Below are 18,714 nucleotides of genomic sequence, written 5' to 3'. Positions count from 1 at the left end.
CGTTCTTGCAGCTTGATAGTTCCACGATATACGGATGTAATGACGGTTTTCGTGAGTCTAAGGTTCTGTGTCTATCAAGCTAGCCCTCACCATCAATAACATGATCACAGACTCATTAATTTTTTTATTTATTTATTGAGAATTCGGAACTGTCCAATGGTAGGAAAAAAGAAAGTTTAAGAAGGTAAGAAGATTGAGTTTTCTTTTCTTTAAAAAATTTCTTTGGCCGAGTAAGAAAATTGAGTTCATTTCCTCTATTTATTAGCATACATTTTGAAGTTAGATATGAGCTTATTTATTTATATGCTAAGCAGAAATTTATGCAAAAGAGCTCAAAATTCAACAAAACATATTATGATCAGTACTGGGTCTATGCCCGACGTTTGACCAATAAATCAGTATGTCCATTGGATAAAAGATTCAACTTAAAATCCTGTTAGAAGTCCACCAAACAAGCTCAGAATCACAGACTCCTTTGGATAGCCCATTGAACGTTTGGGCTTCTTAATCTGTACCAAGCCACTAGTCTCTCCCCAGTTCAGCCATTCCCTTGGGAGAAGTACTACAGAAGAAAAATGAAAGAAAAATTAATCTGTAAATTGGAGAAATAAGGGGAAAGATATTAGGAAGATAGTAAAAGAGACAATATATGTATTAATCCAAGCACATCATTACCTTTCCTAGCCTCTTGGCTGAGATCCGGAGAACACGCATAGTTAAGGTCGAACTGTATCACGATGAACGTATTAAGCGGAAGAAGTCGGAGGGCAACTCTCCTTTGGCAGGTTGTTAACCGGAGAAACAACCTAATATCGTCTTGCCAAAAGAGAGAAGCCCTGCAACTAGTTCACTTACTCATGTCATGTCAACTAATGCTCACCATTGTGTCCTGCTTTATGATACAAGGGAGATATATATATATATATATATAGGCCCTTCCCCTGGTTTTAGCTGAGGGAAAAGTTTTATTTGGGGCGAGATATTATGCGTAGCATATGCCCATGGATATCCAACGCTGGGTGCCCCTTCTTTCTTTTTCCCCCATTTCCTTTCCCTCTGCTTTCATTTGGATAAAAGCTTCCTCGAAAATGCCCGTGAGATTCGATTCAGCATGATTGAGACTCGACAACTTTAACGTTAATGTACTGGATGGATTCGCTCCCAGGATGAATCGGTCTCAAGTAACGTGGCTTTGAGTTTACATAGATTAAGCTTCCTTACTCCGATCGTACATGTAAACAGAGGTATTTATAACATAAAATAATGACCATGATTTTCTGCAAATTTTTCTAAGACACTCATTTGATCATGAATAATGTAATGCCGAAAATTTGTACTTAAAATATAGTATATATATGTCTCTTATACAATTTCATCAAGTTCCCTCTACGTTCATGGGACATGCATTTTAGAAAAAAAGAAAATTTTCATCAATCCGAATCCTCCCTGGCAAGTCTCTCATTCAATATTTGAACTCCCATGTACCTGCAATCACAAATAAATCATATGATGAATCACATTACTTCATTCTAGAGAGCTGAAAAATTAGGTAATAACCAAGAAAAAAGAAAAAGTCATGGAATCGAAGTAATTGTGGCAATCGCTCGATTCAGCAATTACATACCTGCCTAGCATCATGACTGTGGCTTGAGGATTAGTCCCTGGAGAGTAATTAAATGTGGACCCATCAATCACCCTGAGAGCATCTACACCGAGGACCTTGTAGTCGCGGTCCACGACCTTCCCGACCTGGCACCCTCCATGGTAATGCCATATGGTAATCACTGAGTCACGGCAGTACTGCTCCAACGAGGTCGAGGAATTCCGGTGCTTGGGCAACAGGTTAACCGGCGCGTTCAGGGTTATATTGAGCAGTTGTTGCATAGAGAAGTAATCATACGTGAAATTGACAAAGGACCTCGACTCGATCACCCTCTCGATGGTAGAGATCCCCTGTACGCATCTCCGGAGGTCTTCGGGGTCCTTGAAGTAGTTGAAGGTGATCGAGGGGTTGTCGTCCACATCACTCGTGCGGAGCTCAAGGTGGCCCGTGGAGAGCGGGCCCATTATCTTCTCTAGTATGAAGCCGCCCTGAAAGGCCGCTGCGTCGAGGGCACTCATATCTTCCACGGCTTTTGCAAGGGCCTCCGGAGTCCTTTGTTTCGGTGGCACGGTCGATAGTTGGCCAATCTGCATATAGAACCAAACCAGTTTGCAATGCTTTCCTAGAACATGATGAATTTGGGCGTGGATATGGAACATTGGAGAGTCGAACATAATTCACCTTGGGAGAGAACATGCCGTAGTCTCTACCCGAAGATAGCCGGGCAAAATTCCCGCCGCTGGCAGCTTCAATGTAGCTGCCGAACCGCGTGATGCCCACGACCTGGATGAGGGAGAACTCTACCAGGCTCGGTGATGGCACAAAGATGGCATTCGTTGGGTTGTCCGACATGCCCTGCCCCACCAGCGGTTGGTCCAACACCACGGTTATGTTATGGGCCCTCAGCTGATCTGCAGGACCCACCCCGCTCAGCATCAGCAGCTGCGGGCTCCCAATCGCCCCTGCTGACACTATCACTTCGCCCGCTCCTCCCGGCCTCACATACGCCCTGTGCTTAATCCCCCTCGAGTCCCTGAACGTTACTCCGTGGGCTACTGGCTTTGAGGTTCCTGCCAGACCAAGCTTATCGAGTTAGAGAAAAATTATTGCGTGTTCTTGATGTGCTAAGTGAAATGTGCCAATGTTTTCTATGTCAAATCAAATTATTAAAGTTGATCAATGCACTCGCTAAGCTTTACTTTACAGCAAATGGACCACATACCTCTAGTCCCGAACAAAATCTTATGCACAGATGCATACAGAAGAACGGTGATTCCAGTCGGGTTAGCATATTGAAGCAGATCAGCCGCAGTGTGCCGGTTCCCTGCCTCATCAAAGATGGTCCCGCCGATCTTAGTCCCGTAAATGTGGTCATAGGTGAAGCCATTGTATGGCTCTACCCCGACTTCCATCAGCCCATCCCTAACCGCCGCCTGCCATTGCCGGACCGTTGGCTCGAATGCCACCTTCCTCTCCACCCACTGGTACGATTCGTTAACCAATTTCCCGTCCCACCCCGCGTCCCTATGCATTTTACAATTCAAAAAGAACAAGACAGATTAAAAGTCTATTATTGGACCAAACACCTACAAAATTTGGAATTCGTCACGTATAAAAGATTTATGGAATGTCTAATCCTCACCATACGATACGATGTATTACCTCACATATTCTGGGGAGGCCCGTGTGTAGAAGCCGGCATTCAAGCAGCTCCCACCACCCAAGACCCGGGCACGGGAATTGATAACGCCATCCTCAGAGATGAAGCGCTGGGAGGGGGACGACGGAGAGAGGTCGGTCAGGGCGGCTCCGAATGCCGCCAAGTTGGTGATGTTGGGGTTGCCGTAGGGGGAGCCACCTCGTTCCAAGAGGAGGACAGAGTAGTTGAGGGAGAGTGTCGCTGCTAACGGGCAACCGGCAGTGCCTCCTCCCACGATGATGTAGTCGTAATAGGACACTGTCGGAGCTTCCATGGCATTGCGCATGAAATTATAAGTGGCGCCTGGAACAGTTAAAAACTAGATAGTTATAAGTTTAAATACATGTAAATTATAATAAAACTCATGCCCTATGGTCTATTACACCATAAACTATATATTTCATTTCAATTGCCAATCAAAGGGCATAGGTATTCGTAATTGAATATCGTCCACATATGTCAACGGTTGTTAGTTGGGTTTTGTATGCTTCAGGCGCATCAATCGAGAGCTTTAGATCAGAATTGTCTTTTTTTAAAAATTAATTCCCACGTCAGTGTTCCTCAAAATCTATTTCCCAAATTAGACATATTATTTTCTTAATTATTCTTCATTCCCTTAGCTTTTTTATTTGTTTCATTTAAATCCCTCTTGAAACAGGGTCTTCCTTTTATTAGCATGAATGAGTTATTTACAAGTTTGCCATTATACATACTCTTAAATTATATTACCATGAATCAAATTTTAAATTTTCTGAAAAAATTATTCGAGCTTAAGCGTCACATTAAGATTAAAATTTTAAACATATATATTTAAAAAATATTTAATAACAACCAACATATATACATTATTAGCTTAAGTTCTATGCTAAGAGTCTTTCGTTCGTTTGATGTGTTGCTTGTCGGGAGTCTTCTATGTAAGAATTTGGGCATATGCTTAACCATGATTGATCGTCATTGACTTCCCATCATTAAAGTAAAGTAGAATTAATATAATCTACATGTCATCAAATCATCTATAGATATATATATATATATATAGTAATATACCTTTAATATGCGTTAAAACTTAAAAGTATCAATATAAAATTTTAATTATATTTACTAAAAATATTTTTAAAATTTCTTTTTAGTTTTTAGGAAATACTTCATATAAGGATATTGATATTTTTCTACCTCGAATAATATATCTTTTCATAATAGACGTTCATGCTTTAAAAAATTTTAAATAGATATTGTATGTAGTTTTTTTACTCGTATTTTAGAATTGCTATAATACAAGTATATTTACTTATATATTTCACATTAATAATGTATTACTGAATAATTTCTGATGTATTAAATTTATTTTTTAAAATTTACATTGTTGTAAAATTTAAGATGCTTTGTAATTTCATTTTGCTCATCAAGTCTTGAATTTCTACAAAAAACATATATATCAAAATTATATAATGTAAACATTAATAGAAGAAGTTCATTCCAAAATATGATTATTATGTATATCTATCTATTATCTAATCTATATAAAAATGGTTAAATTTATTTTCATAGTTTTATCTATATTTTTTGTACAAGATGAAAATCATTTTCTTAAACTCTAATAATTTCTGTCCATAAAATTTAAATTTTGGTTCATGGTATAATGTATTTAAGAATAAGTCCGATGACTCTTACAAAAATTCATTCATGCTAATAAATAGAAGACCCTATTTCAAGAGGGATTTAAATGAAACATATAAAAAGTTAAGGGAATGAAGAATAATTAAGAAAATAACATAAATCTACTTTGGGAAATGGATTTTGAGGAAGAGTACTGTGGGAATTAATTTAAAAAAGAAGACTATTTTGGTCCAAAGCTCCATCAATCGATGGTCATAATGATCGAATTTAATGCTGACTAATCGACATATGATATATGTCTTTCATGATATCATAATTTTATTTTGGGTAAATGCCAGTGTTATCAGAACCGAACCGGACCGAGCGGTTCGACCGAACCGCCCGATTGGACTGGAAACCGGACCCTTGTCCAGTCCAGTTAGCTTAAAAATCGGAAATGCACAAATAAATCGGTGACCCCTAAAAACCAGCCGATTTTTAGGTAAACCCATCGAACCCATTCGAACCGGCCGGTTTCGTGGGTTCATAATTTTTAAAGGAAATCTGAATTTCCTAACCCGAAACCGAAAAGCTCAATTGAATCATCAAATCAAAATCGATTGAAACGATGAAACTTGAAAGTGAAACCCTAGTCTTCTTCTTCTTCTTCTTCTTCTTCTTCTTCTTCACTCTAGTCTGCTTCTTCTTCATCGTCACTCATCATCAGTCAGTGATTTCTGCTAGAGGCTGAGCATCCTCTTCTCCTTCTGTCTCTTCTTAGCTTCTCCTCGTCCAGACGTAGCAAAGCGATGACCCGGGAACGAATTCCTCACCGGCAGGGGAACAGGAGACGGCCATGTCGAGGCACATCAGCTCCTGAAACGACAGGGGGCCAGAGTCCAGACGCAATAAAGCTTCCTCTTCCTCTTCTCCTTTGAGGCATATTTTGACCTGAAAAGGTAAGCTTTGCTTGCGGTGACTGGGGCAAAAGGATGCTTGAGATGAATGACTGGGACAAATTTAAGATTTGTCTCTCTCTGTAATTGGTAAAGTGGAAAGGGACATGAATGTCTCTAGGCTCTTCCTGCTCATGTGGGCAACAAGGACCTCATTGCTCCCGGCTATTATGATTCTCGTCAATGCCAGAGTAGAGCCTGTTGTTTTCTCCATTGAAACTTTGCTATAGAGAAATGATATATGTCTGTTGAAACTTGTGCTGTCTCTGTTTGCTGAAAGTGTAATGGGCGGTTCCATCTTTCTTTCGCGAAATTCTGGGTTCCTTCTGCTAATGCCGGACAATTGCACAGGAAATGGGAGGATTCTTCGAATTTTTAATGAAGATTCTCATGGATGTGCTTGTCTGAAACTCTGAACTTTGGCTTGAACATATACAACTGAGTTGAATTATTGAAATTCGTGGTCTGTATAGTGATGAGCGCTTTCCCAGATAGAACCAGAAAGACACTTCTTTTTTTGTTATATTGACCTCCTAGAGAACCTTTTGTTTCATCTAAAATCTGCATATTGTGGGTGGATGATAATTTCTGCTTGAACTTCACTGTTTGACTTTGATTCTACCCTTTTATTGAGATCCTGATGGTGCAAGGAAGAAGAGCGATCGCGAGTTTGAGAGATAGAGAGAAAGGGGGCGAGAGAGAGATCGATCGATCGATTAGAAAGAAAAAGGTCAGTGAACGAGTGATTTATTGGAGAAATTTTATCTTTTAATTCTGCGCTTAACCTTGTTTTAAGCTATAGTTTGCAAACGAATCGTATTGACAGGGATGGAGGCAACGGTGAGTTTGATTTGGTACATATTTGATGAAATGCCCGTGTGTGAGAAAGAGGTGTTGTCGGTTACATGTGAGAAAGAGGTGTTGTCGCTGCCTGCACTGGTGCCTCAATGGAGCGGAAGCTTGTGGTGAGTCCCTATCCCTTGTCCATTGTTCACTGCTGTCTAGGAGGTGGTCATTTTTCAGGTAATAGGAATTGGCAGCAATATGAGTGAAGATCTCAGTTTGTTGTACTGCTTTTAGAAGTTCATTATGTGGAGGAAATGGGGAGGTGGTCCCTCTTCTGGTTTTTTCTCGAGCTGTAAGCTAGACTCTTGGTTAGATGTGTAGAGGTTTATCTGATCGATCTGATATGGAATTAAATTGATTATTTATTTATAAAACTTATTGTTGAGTAATTTCATAATTTATATTACTGTTTTTTGGTATTTTATATTATTTTCTTAAAATAATAAATATTTATTTATTTTATAATAAACAAGCAGTCCGACCCATCGAACCCCCGGTTGAACCCATAAACCCATGAACCCATAGCTCGGCCGGTTCGATGTCCGATCCGATTCTGATAACACTGGTAAATATCACTATATATCCCAACCTTTACACTTTTTCTTAATTTTATCCCAACATTGATTTTTTCCTAAGGTATTTGGATAGATTTGAAACCAAAAGTAGTAACATTATGATACCTATTGAAAAAATTGAAGGTTGAAATAAAACTAAGAAAATAAAATTATTAGTATTTTTTCTTTTATTTTTCGGTGAATAAATTATTATAAATTCATATATGCGGCTTCATCATCAATATATTCATATTGTGGATTTTGTATTTTTGTGGCCAAACATTCAGATTTATTCTAAAATGACAGACAAGGACTTAAATGACTCATTAAAAAAGGGTACTGGAGGAACATTTATTTATTTATTTATTATCTAGACTGCAATTGTACATCATCAATCATATAACTAACATCAATATACCAAAACAGTTGGCAAATTCTTGATGAGCTCTTTTCTGAAATTCCAAAAATTAATGAAAGAGAACTATTCATATATGCAGTCGGACTATCAAATCAAGGTTATGATCAATCAACGTACTTATTTTTCTCGGGACTATTCATATACGGCTACGAGAGTCTTCCTGATTGAACATTTTACACAGATGTTAGGAACTTTTCATGGTTATATGGCAAGCCCTCCGTTTTTAGCTCCGCACTGGTCATAATGTACGGATCATGATATATGAGAATGAAGAATGACCGATGAATTTCATCGAGACAAGCACAAACCAATGAAGGAGGGAACGAATGTGGGACAATTCTGTGTCGACAGAAATCTTGAAACAGCAAAGAATATACGGATAAGAAAAAACACAGCCGCATGCATTTTATAGTTTTTAATAATAAGCGAGCAAATTAGAGTACCTGAAGCAGAAGCAGCACAGAAGCCCATATGAAAGATATTCAAGAGGATCATCCCAACAGCAAAAGCAGCACCGACATATCTCCCCCGCCGATTGTCAGCCCGATAAGCCGCCATCACATACACCGTGTCTAGAATACAATGAAGTTATTATCGTTTATGTAAATATATCTATATATGCATATATGGATTGGAATCTCTGTGTGTATATATTATATAGGAGTGGAGTGGGAGAGATGCAATGTAGACGAAGTTGGGGGTGTGCAAAAATGTCCTTTGTCGGGTTTTCGGGACGAGAGAGAAGAAAATGCAGGAAAATAATTCTGCTATGATCTCTCTCTCTGTATCTCTCTCTCCAGAAGAAGATGGAGTAGCAGATGTTAATGATAAGGCAGACTGGATTGGAGTACTCATTTAAGGCTCTCTCCAATCTGCATGTCTCTATTGAGAAAATATTCAATGGGTATTTCTCATTCACTTTGAATGAGTAACAAGAAATCAAAATGCTTATAAGTGAGAATCTATGAGTTCATTGTGAGGTCAGTTCTCACTTTTAAAACATTTTCATTGGACGTTACAAATCCAAGTGGATAAGTAATACTCTTTCAATATTTGCTCGTGTCTCTCCTATCTCTGAATTAGGCCTCATACGACCACATAAGCACCATGTCAGACAGATACAAGCTCTAAAGAAAGAGAGAGACACCTACTACATTCGTGTCTTTGATTTTAGTATCTCTAATCCAGGCTCACATACATATTATATTAATTAAATGCATATAACTACTATTATATATCATTAATAAATACTCTTAATTAATAGTATTAATTAATTAAAAATCTCCCTTAGTGGGTCAAAAATTAACGTTAGGAGAGTTTTACCTCTTAATAAGTCGACCTAACTCAACTGGATTAGCCAGAACCCAATTAGATTTCCGAATATCATTATTCACATTGAAAAAAAATCTCCCTACAATAAAATATATGTGAGGATAATCCCATATTTTTAAAATCCCTAAACTGCCCCTGCGACTACATTTCCACTATTGCCGCCGTCTTGGTTCTTTCACGTTCTTGTTTTTATCTCTGCAACTGCTTGTCTCTTTGCTTGCGTGTTTCAATGAATTAGAACGTGGACTTTTTCTCAAGCTAGGAACGTAAATGTGTTGCAATCGCTTGATTGTTTGTTTGTCCCACGGCCACCTATTAGGAATACGAAATCCGCATAGTAGAATTATTTGCAATAGCTTTTTTCAATGATTCCAATTTTTCAATCATTCAATGGAAACAAAACTTTGTTGACCTTTTCAAATACGGCTTTTATTATCACTGCCAGTTATGCTTCACGCTTGAATTTCTTCATGCATCCTCTATTCTTTCATTATGTTGTTTCGATGTTTTTTTGCATTCATAAATGATATTGTACAATATTTGCTTAACAACTCCCCTTCTCTTTGTTGTGATTTATTTAGCTCTGCCATGATGGAGACTATCCAATCATTATGGTCAATCTCCTTCACCTGGAGAGTGAGTTTGATTGGGTGTTGTTGTTCAATTTAGAATTGGGTAAAAAAATGGTATCTGTTTTTGAGTGAGTTCTTTAAAAGTTTTTTACTCCGTGCTTTCCTAGAGTCATCGATGCTCGAGAAACATTGATTCCTTTAGATGGTTCCTTTTCATTTGGTTGTAGTTCAAAAGCGCCACTTAGGATGGGTGAGATGCATCTCTTTTGATCTGAGGAACACATGGTTTTGTACAGCCAATGCCAGTCGGATTGTTGATTCTCCGCTGGTTGAGCAGATTGTTCTACTTTACCGTTGTTCATTCTAATTGAGCTTGTCTCATGATTTTCGAATAATGAATAACTCCTTCCATCGAGTCTTGGAATGCATTCATTCCAACATTATTCAATTTCTGTACGACTTAACGAAAATTGTTCCTTCAACTCCTTGGCAAGCTGATCCTTTGCAAATATTATTGGACCAAAATTTATTGGAAATTTTCTTTGCAAATTCTTTGATGGTGATAGAGGTAACTTTCTGACCCATCGTAATTGCTCTGCTGTCAATTTTCTTGTAACTCATGCAAATTCATATACAGAGTTGTTCCTTTTTCGGCTTTACTATTAGCTGTATGGATATATTTATTCTCTACAAGGGATGCTCTTTAAGTCAAATGCTGGGAACACTACTTTTTGTTTTTTTGGTAGAAAAGGATAATATTATATTGGAAGTTAACCATTGTCAGTCGAGTCATTTCGATTAATACATGAAAGATGAGTTTTGTCAACACCCATCTGATCAAATAATACATGATCAAGAGCCCCAACAGGAGGGGTATCAAAATACCAAGTGGTATCCTGGTGTTGTAAGTCCTCTCGTGCTGACCGAGCAAGGAAATTAACAACCCCGTTAGCTTCCCTGAACGCATGTCGAATCCTAAAATCGGTGAAGGAAATAGCTAGAGTCCTGCAATCCAAAATAATTGGCATTAGTATTAGGTTGTCACGTGAGTTATCAAGGAATAAGTCAACAATCACCCTAGCATCCAATTCCACAATCAGAGATTGGATGTCAAGTGCTCGAGCCATGAGGAGTCCATCACGTAGGGCCAAGCGCTCAGCCATAAGGCTATTTGTGACCCCAAGATAGAGAGCAAAGCACCCCGATCCAGCCTCCCAAGTGGTTTTGTATGACCCCACCCGCTCCTGCTTTCCCCGCTGAGTGGTTCGCAGAACCATCAATATTGAGCTTAGCCCATCTATGAGTTGGAGGAGTCCAATGAACCAGAATACTATGCTTGTTCCCGTTCATTTTTGGGGCAATTGAGGCAAAGAATTCAGCGGCTAGCTCAACACAAAGTCGGTGGGGTTGGGGATGTATTTCTTTCTTGCCAAAAATAAATTTGTTCCTTTGTTTCCAAAGGGTCCATACAGCAAATGGGAGGATAATCTTCCATGGAATGTGCAAAATGAGGGGTTCATAAGCCTCACAGTTAACCTTAAGCCATTAAGTGATAGGAAGAGAAAAGGTTCCTCTCTTTGACGTTGGGATGCCCAGGTTATTCCAGAAGACCTAAGCTACCGGTATTCCCTTAACACATGAGATATTGTTTCCTTCGGATCCCTGCATATGGTGCATTTTGAAGGAATGTTGAGGCCTCTCCCATTAAGGACAGTAGCCGTAGGTAGTCTGTTGTAGCATGCTAGCCACATAAAGTATTGAATCTTGTGTATAGTGATAGTTTTCCATAACCACAACCAGGATTTATCGTAAGATTTCGGATTACGGCCACATGCGAGAGTATAGGCCAAGTTGGTATTGAACAGGCCATTCGAGGAATATTTCAAAACCAACCTGTCGTCACAACCATTGCAGGTCATACTACGAGGCACATTAAGGAGGAGCTCTCTGGTGTTATCAAGCCCAGGAAAAGACATTTTGTTTTCATCCCAAGAGCCATCATTGTCAATGACATCAGCGACCTTTAAAGTGAGGTCAGTAGGCAGTAAATGTCCAACAATTTGAGCCCTAGCTGGTTCATTTCCCAGCCAACACTCATTCCAAAGGTTCACCCTGCTACCGTCCTCAATCATCCATTTGCTTCCCAAAGAACATAATTGCATTCTAGTGGTAACAGCAGAACGACTAAGAGCGCTGGAGTATTTTGGGGCAGGCCTGGGTAGGAGATATTTCCTCCTGAGGACCCGAGCCCAAGGTCTGTCATCACTCTTGAGTCTCAAAGCAAACTTGCCTAGGAGAGCGATGTTTCGACCTTTAGTAGGGGGTTATCAGTCGATCCCCAAATAAAATTATGAGCAAGACAATCAAGGGAATTGCAAAATAGTTTGTGGGAGGAGGGTACATTGCATGATATGAGATGGGATAGAGGCAAGAACAAAGTTTGCAAGAGTGACCCTCCCGGCCATTGACAGAGAATTCGCTTTCCAACCGGTGAGTTTATCTTTGAATTTATCAATTAAGAAATGGAAAGTGGAAAAGGGCCTAGGAGACATGTCCAGACCATGGGGAAGCCTAAGCATTTTCTAAGAGTCGGTGCTTCCGAGATCTCCAAAGTATCAAGAACAAAGTTTTTTAACCGAGAGAATTAACACCAAGCGGGGGTCGGGGATCTGCTTCGTTGCCTTCCTCCCGAATTGGAATTAACACCAACCACGGATGCACGCCTCGTGGCATGAGTAGCGGCAGATTCGGGCACGTGTCGCCCACCATTGAACCCAGTGGGAAGTCCCTGAAGAAGTGTCAAGCCCTCCGATGCATAGTGTTCTATCTTAATGGTGCCATGCTCCTCATTTTCGCGAGGGCAGTCTCCATGAGTTGCTCGCATGAGTTGGTTTTCCTTCACGTCCCCCGATCTGTCTACAGAGGATGAATTGTTAGGGTTTGACCCATTTTCAGGGATGGAGAGTAAAGGTACAGAAGATAAGGCACACAGTGCCAGCATCCATTGGAGTAGATTGGGCCGCCTCATTATGGGCTGGGTTGATATCTATTTCAGCATTTGGGCTAGAGGTAGCCCGCATCTCATTGGAGTCCAACAACATGTCTCTCACTTCGGGCTCTCCTTGGCCATCAGGTAATGGGTCTTCTGTGGGTTGGGGGTTAGTTTTTTTCCCCGCAGCCCCTGATCCTTTTGTCATTATCATTAGAGCAGGTATATTGTTTTTGTCCCTGCGATGGCTCCAGAGGATGAGGCGTCCTGGTCATCATCGTAGTGTTGCTCAATTCCAAAAGCCTCTTCATAAGCCCCAGGGAGAGCACCTGCGAGTTCGTCTTTGTATGAAGTTGCAGCAATCGAACGTTCGCCAGTTGCGATAGGAGCTGCAGGGGTGACACCTCCAGACGCAGTGGATCTTGCATTGGTGCTCAGAAGATGGGGTTGATCAGAATGAGAGTCCTTGATGCGTTTGTTACTCCTTCGAATTTCATCAGCTTCCTCTGTCGAAATGTCACGAGTTTCCCCTTGGGAAGGGAGATGGGTGGGAGGGAGGAGAGGCAGAGAGAGAACACGCCATTAAATGTTAGGAACATTACGCAAAAAGGTAATGACCCCTTTTTCAGTGATTGCTACCATCCATCTATTCATTCATTCATTCGTTCGTTCATTCATTTATTCATGTTCTTCTTTTTTTTTTATTATTATTATAATTATTTTAATGTGGCTATAATGAGTTTGTTTAACTCTTTACTTATTCATTTTTTCAATGGCCACAAGTCCACTGCTTTGCTCTATTAATTTTACACTTTTGCTTGTTTAAATTATACAGGAGAAGAAATGCCATTCAATTTTGCCAGCTGTTATTGTTGAAAAGCCTTAAAACAAACAGGGCTTCCAACATTGTAGTAAGGTATGGTTTTTACTTGCCTTCGGTTCATGATTTTGTAGTCGACAAGAAAGACCCTTGACACTGTGAAGTTTGCTTTGAGAGGTGGAAATGGTGAACCCCATCTCTTATTGATATGTTTAGAATTGATGAATTAAGAACTGTTGATTTGAGTTATAGTGTTCTCTGTTTTCAAGACATATGGATTTTTCTTTTGTTTTTTTTTTTTTTCCATCCGTAAGCTTTGCTCTCATTCAAACTTAAAAATAAAGTATATTTGATTTTAGAGTTAAGTAGAGTTAAATTTTGATTTTAATTGGGTTGTAATGATTGTATTGTTGAATTATGAGAAAAAGTGTGAAAAAGTAATGAATAATTGAGAGAATTTAGTATTAAAAATTGAATTTAATAGTTAAAAAAATTGAAAAAAGGAAAAAAATAATAATTGTGTTATTAACTTTTATTGTGTAGTGAGTAGAGTTAAAGTTAGAGTTAAATTTTTAAAATCGATCTTAAAAATAAACGGGACATAGACAAAAAGGCTCACGGAGCTATTTTTTTTTTTTAAATAGTAGAACATAATGAAAACAACTTTTTCGAGCCTTGCCTTATTGGGAAAAAAGTTCTCCTGATCTTTCGATGAAAGGCGAATGGGGAGGGCCTGGAAAACTTTGACAGTTCTCTGTATTTGCTTCTATGTTCATCATAGTCTTTGCTTGTATTTTCCTGAAAACAAGTTCGCTTACTATCTCACACAATGATGATCAACTATCTTATGCTTTGTCCTCTCTATTACTTCAATTCTTTAGCATACAAATGCATAAGGCCATCAAGTATGGGCTATTCCCTGCTAGCCTAGTTCTAGAATACTATGTGCATGAAGCAAGATACTCTCTCCCAAGGAATCTGATAATGATTCTAGAAGTACCTCTCATTTGCTTTTAAACCACGATGCATGGTATCATGGCGGTAATAATTCTCGAATATCTATGCTTTGCGCTATATTCCTACTTTGTCGAGAAAAAGTTGGATTGACAAAGCGTTGTTTAGGATGTCTTTATATAATTGTAGCCATGTATCCAAACTCGAACATATATTTATTCCCTTATTTGGTTTGTCGGAAACTTTATTATTTTTTGATGATAGCAAAATGGCCGGTACTTTTTGTTGGGTCCATATTCGCTGCCATATCTTTAACACCAGATGAATCATGGTTTGCTGACTTCCACCATTCTAAGGGTAAATAAAACAAGATTTTATAATTTTGGTTTTAGTGCTTGGTTTTACTGGCGGAGGAATCCTGCTTCAGGTCATTTATATAAGGGGTTTTTAAGGCATATATATGTCATGATTTTACCATTTTAATAAAATATGTTCCATTCCATACTTTAAAAATTACTCAAAAAAGGCATATGATTTAAACCTTGTTCCAAATGTATCCGAGTGTCAATTTGTCCGTCAATAAAACGTAAGTAGACTCCAAATCTATCTCATGGTTTTAATTTTTTTCTAATATCTATCCGGGACAAAGGCCGCGGTAGTAAGGATGAGCCCACTTACGTTGCACGTCAACAACACTGTTAAAAGTTGACGGAAAAATTAACGCAGAAATAGATCTGAAATAACATGTAAACCATGAGTTTTTTTGGATAATTTTTAAATAAAATGATCAAATTATGAGATATATAGCATTACAATCCTTTATTAGTTTTTGCAACTTCGAATGTATTTATGGAACTGAATGGTTCATTTTTCCACAAGGGACAGAAATTTTAATTCCATCCCAAATCATTTTATTTTAAACTGCAATGTTTTAGAGATATCCGCAGGAATGTTCGAAGCGCTTTTTCTCGGAATTTTCAATGCTACATCTTCGCTCTTCCGGTTTCTCGTTGCCACTGTTGCAGGCAGAACTCGAAGGGCTCGCTTGGCGGTCTATTTCATTTTTCATCCCCATCAGGCCCTTGAACAACCTCATTCCCCTCCCCATCTCCTTTCTTATTGTCTAACGGGCTGATAACGGAGATGCAAGATATTTTGCGTCACAAGAAGAATCCTTGCAGGTCAGACTGAGTCAACTCTCTTCTTTAGATTAGAGAGGGACGGAAAGGACTCTGTAATTGGAGAAGTTGAGTGGGTGTGCTAATTCTGAATATGCAACTGGGGACGAGAAAGAGATGGAAAGGAGAATAGGGGAAGGAAAAGACGAAGGAAATGCTACAGAGTGAGTGAGTGAGTGAGAGAGAGAGAGAGAGAGAGAGAGAGGTGCTTGCAAAAAAAGAAAAAAAGAAAAAAAAAAAAGGCTTTCTCTGCATCTGCTTCTCTCTTTGCCGAGCTGAGGGCAAGATGCGATAAGGTGCCGGCATGAACCAGGAAGCCACCCTAGGATGTAAGTTTTAACGTTTACTGTAATTATTGGGATCGTTTAAGATTCATGTTGTACTGGTAATACTTTATTTAGGAAATTGACCAATTATTTATTCTTTTTCTTAATAAATACCAGTTAGAGACGGATTAGAGATGGAAAAGTCCACCTTACATCCATCTCTAAATGAAAAAACTAAAGACTTTATAAATTTTTATTTTCTTCTCAGCTATGACATGCCGTTCGTCTTCCATCACATTTTTCTTTTTTTTAATTGCCATAATAGCATCGAGTCTCAAATATGACATGTTGTTCGTCTTTCGTCACATTTTTCGTTTAATTACCATAACAACATCGAGTGGATCCCAGCTTGCCAATGAAAAAGTGACATATGTACCATTATGATTTTGAACCCCTCATTCTTTTAGTTTCTTGGTAACTCTCTCCCCCCCCCCCCCCCCCCCCCCCCCCCCCCCACCCTTCCTGCCGTCACCCGATCATCGTCGACACGGGCATCCTCTCTTCATCGTCTTCCCAATGCCACCATCCACTCCTCCAATTGTCGCCATCTCAAGCTCCTCTACCTCGATCCCGAGCTCACCGTGGCGACTCCTAGTATGTGTCTCCGATCTGCCCGAAAGCTCCTGCTTCTCAGCATCAAGCTTGGCTCTGCCACCACCAGCTCACACATTTCCTCCTTTCGGTGAGGTTGAGGCCAGTAGCATCAGCTCCGACACGGAGCACCCCTTTTCCGAGCTTCCTCCTTCCCCCTGTTGCTGCGGCCACCCTATCTCCTCCATCACAAGTTGCAACTACAACTTCTCCTTCCTTCTAGCCTCAAGCTAAGTCCCTGTCTCTTATCAATTTCTCTATCTTCCTCTATTTTTGTTTATCTCTGCCCATCTCTGTCTCTCTCTCTCTTTCCTTGGCAGCAGATCCTCCATGGCAACACTGAGCTTCACGATCTCCTGCCTCTTCCCATAGCTCCGACGACAGCAACAACTCGTCCCTCTCCAATTAAGCTCAGCCTTCCTGGCTTTCCAGAGTCCAGCTGCTGCAAACGACCTCAGCTTAGTCTCGCAGTAGACCATTGAAGCCAGCAGCTCCCCCTCATAGCACCCGCAAACTCCTCCTCACAGCGGCAACTTCAAATCGATCACTTCCTCATATCTGGCTCATTCCCGACACATAGAGGGCTAGGTGGCCTTCTTAAATCCTTAGTTCAGCTAACTGTGTGTGGCTGAGATGAATGGAGCTTGCTTGATCAATTTGGGGTCAAATAAAAGTGATAATGGGTGGAGAGATTGGGGCAAATTTGCAAAATTAAAAGAATGAGGGGTTCATTTTTATTTTTCAAAATCATAATAGTACATATGTCACTTTTCCATTGGTAAGCTGGGGTTTGGATGCTGTTATCGTCCACGATGGCATTTAAATGGAAAATTTGATAGAAAACGAACGGCGTATCATATTTGAGACGAAAATGAAAACTTATAATTTTTCATGTCAAAAATGAAAATGTGTCGAAATCGAGACAAATCTCAAAAGTAGGGTTTTTTTTTGTGAATTTACCCAATTGAAAAAAAAAATTGAAAATTTGAGTGTAATAATGACAAAAAAAAAAGTTTAAGGACTAAAAGTGACGAAAAAATTAAAGGTGGGATCCCTTATATCTCATGAAGCAAACCCATATGTGTCCTTTGAAAAACCACATGATTCAATTTGTCTCAAATTCAAATCACAAAAGGGGGTTTTTGTTTTTTTTTTTTTACTTGCCATTCACGAAACAGATTTGGGCTAAAATTTTGCTGATTGTTCGAGATGCAGGGGACTAGGAGTCTGATTTTCTCTTACAAGACAATGGCAATGGAAAGTCGTTGGAAGTTGTAATTAGAAAATTAGCTTGGACTTGCTACTTGTCTTTTAGGTGGACAGAGAGAAATACAAGGATTTTTCAAGGAAAGGCTAGAGATGTGGATATCTTAGCGAAGCAGGGTTAGACCGTTAGAGAGCTGGTGAGATTTAAAGTGGCATGGCTGCCAAATTTTGCTGTCAAAGTTGCAACATGCCCTCTGTCCACTTTAATTTGAGGGAGTTGATGTAATTGGGATGTTCTTTGTACATATTTAAGGGCCGTTTGGATTCAGAGTTAAAGTTACTTTGATTTTGATTTTAATTTTGATTGTGGAAAATGACAAATGAGATGTGATTATAAATTTGACTTGGGAAACGTGTGTTTTTGTTGTATAGTGTGTTGAATTAAAGTTAAAATTAAATTTCTTATAAAATAAACGGGGCCTTAGTTTTATTTGAATAGAAGAATTGCGCTTATAGGGAAAAAAACCCTAATTAAGGTCGGAGCAGGCGTCCCAATCTGTTCCCATTCATCGATTAGGGACATATTTTACTTATTTCAATTTAATTTTCTCATCATGCATAATAAGAACAAGGAAATATACAATTTTTCTGCTCCTTTTATTAGGTAGTCCCATGTCAGTAAAAAAGTACGGATCGAATATAAAAGATATCTGGAGAGAGACCTAGTTGTATTATATTTTCATAGGTCACACAACCTGCAGCTCGCAAATTACACATATCATATATATTATATACTGGTATTTTTTTTATGGCACTACAACATAAACGATCTATAGAAACAAAAATTAGAAACATTTAATTTTTTTGTTTCTAAATCTAAACTTTCAAAAACAAATAAGAGATATGTCTTTATATATAGTGTTATTTGTTTCTAAATCTTTACTTTCAGGGACAAATAAAATTGTATCTTTATACCATATATTATTTGTCTCTAATACAATTAATTAAAAAAAATTATTGACTTAGGTATGAGCAATAGAGACTAATTTATATGCTTTAAAGTGTATCAACGTA

At 39.0% G+C, this 18,714-nt stretch overlaps 1 protein-coding gene and 3 long non-coding RNA genes across 6 annotated transcripts; 3 read left to right on the top strand and 1 right to left on the bottom strand.

Annotated features, from left to right (window-relative positions):
• Positions 1-1,301: 1,301 nt before the first annotated feature.
• On the bottom strand, positions 1,302-8,505 carry LOC116205079 (protein HOTHEAD-like). Of its 2 annotated transcripts, none has more exons than XM_031537539.1 (6): positions 8,116-8,505; positions 3,266-3,621; positions 2,826-3,127; positions 2,285-2,673; positions 1,625-2,190; positions 1,302-1,485 (listed from the first exon to the last, which is right to left on the bottom strand). In XM_031537539.1, exons 2-6 carry the CDS (start codon positions 3,586-3,588, stop codon positions 1,431-1,433), a joined length of 1,635 nt encoding a protein of 544 aa, XP_031393399.1. In that variant the 5' UTR covers positions 3,589-3,621; positions 8,116-8,505; the 3' UTR covers positions 1,302-1,430. The 2 variants fall into 2 exon arrangements, with proteins under 2 accessions (XP_031393399.1, XP_031393398.1); XM_031537538.1 differs by having other exon boundaries at positions 3,266-3,605.
• LOC116205080 lies at positions 5,491-7,092 on the top strand. The gene is made up of 2 exons (XR_004156455.1): positions 5,491-6,584; positions 6,681-7,092. It is a non-coding gene; the product is annotated as an uncharacterized LOC116205080 (long non-coding RNA).
• A 3,235-nt stretch (positions 8,506-11,740) lies between the features above and the next one.
• Positions 11,741-13,636, top strand: LOC116202385. Of its 2 annotated transcripts, XR_004156062.1 has the most exons (3): positions 11,741-12,709; positions 12,788-13,175; positions 13,401-13,636. It is a non-coding gene; the product is annotated as an uncharacterized LOC116202385 (long non-coding RNA). The 2 variants fall into 2 exon arrangements; XR_004156060.1 differs by lacking the exon at positions 11,741-12,709 and having other exon boundaries at positions 12,732-13,175.
• A 2,642-nt stretch (positions 13,637-16,278) lies between these two features.
• Positions 16,279-18,045, top strand: LOC116202386. The gene is made up of 2 exons (XR_004156063.1): positions 16,279-17,022; positions 17,650-18,045. It is a non-coding gene; the product is annotated as an uncharacterized LOC116202386 (long non-coding RNA).
• Positions 18,046-18,714: the final 669 nt, after the last annotated feature.

The sequence above is a fragment of the Punica granatum genome, chromosome 4, assembly GCF_007655135.1.
Source record: "Punica granatum isolate Tunisia-2019 chromosome 4, ASM765513v2, whole genome shotgun sequence".
Taxonomy (NCBI): domain Eukaryota; kingdom Viridiplantae; phylum Streptophyta; class Magnoliopsida; order Myrtales; family Lythraceae; genus Punica; species Punica granatum.
The sequence above is the reverse complement of the archived record's forward strand: the minus strand, read 5'-3'. Positions and strand labels throughout refer to the sequence as shown.

What these genes read in the sequence shown, in the direction of transcription:
- LOC116205079 (XM_031537538.1), bottom strand. Translation starts at nt 8,230, where the DNA reads ATGGCGGCTTATCGGGCTGACAATCGGCGGGGGAGATATGTCGGTGCT. An exon ending in GCCTCCCCAGAATATGTGAG is followed by an intron (nt 3,128 to 3,265) that starts GTAATACATCGT and finishes TAAAATGCATAG; the next exon opens with GGACGCGGGGTGGGACGGGA. An exon ending in GATTTTGTTCGGGACTAGAG is followed by an intron (nt 2,674 to 2,825) that starts GTATGTGGTCCA and finishes TTGGTCTGGCAG; the next exon opens with GAACCTCAAAGCCAGTAGCC.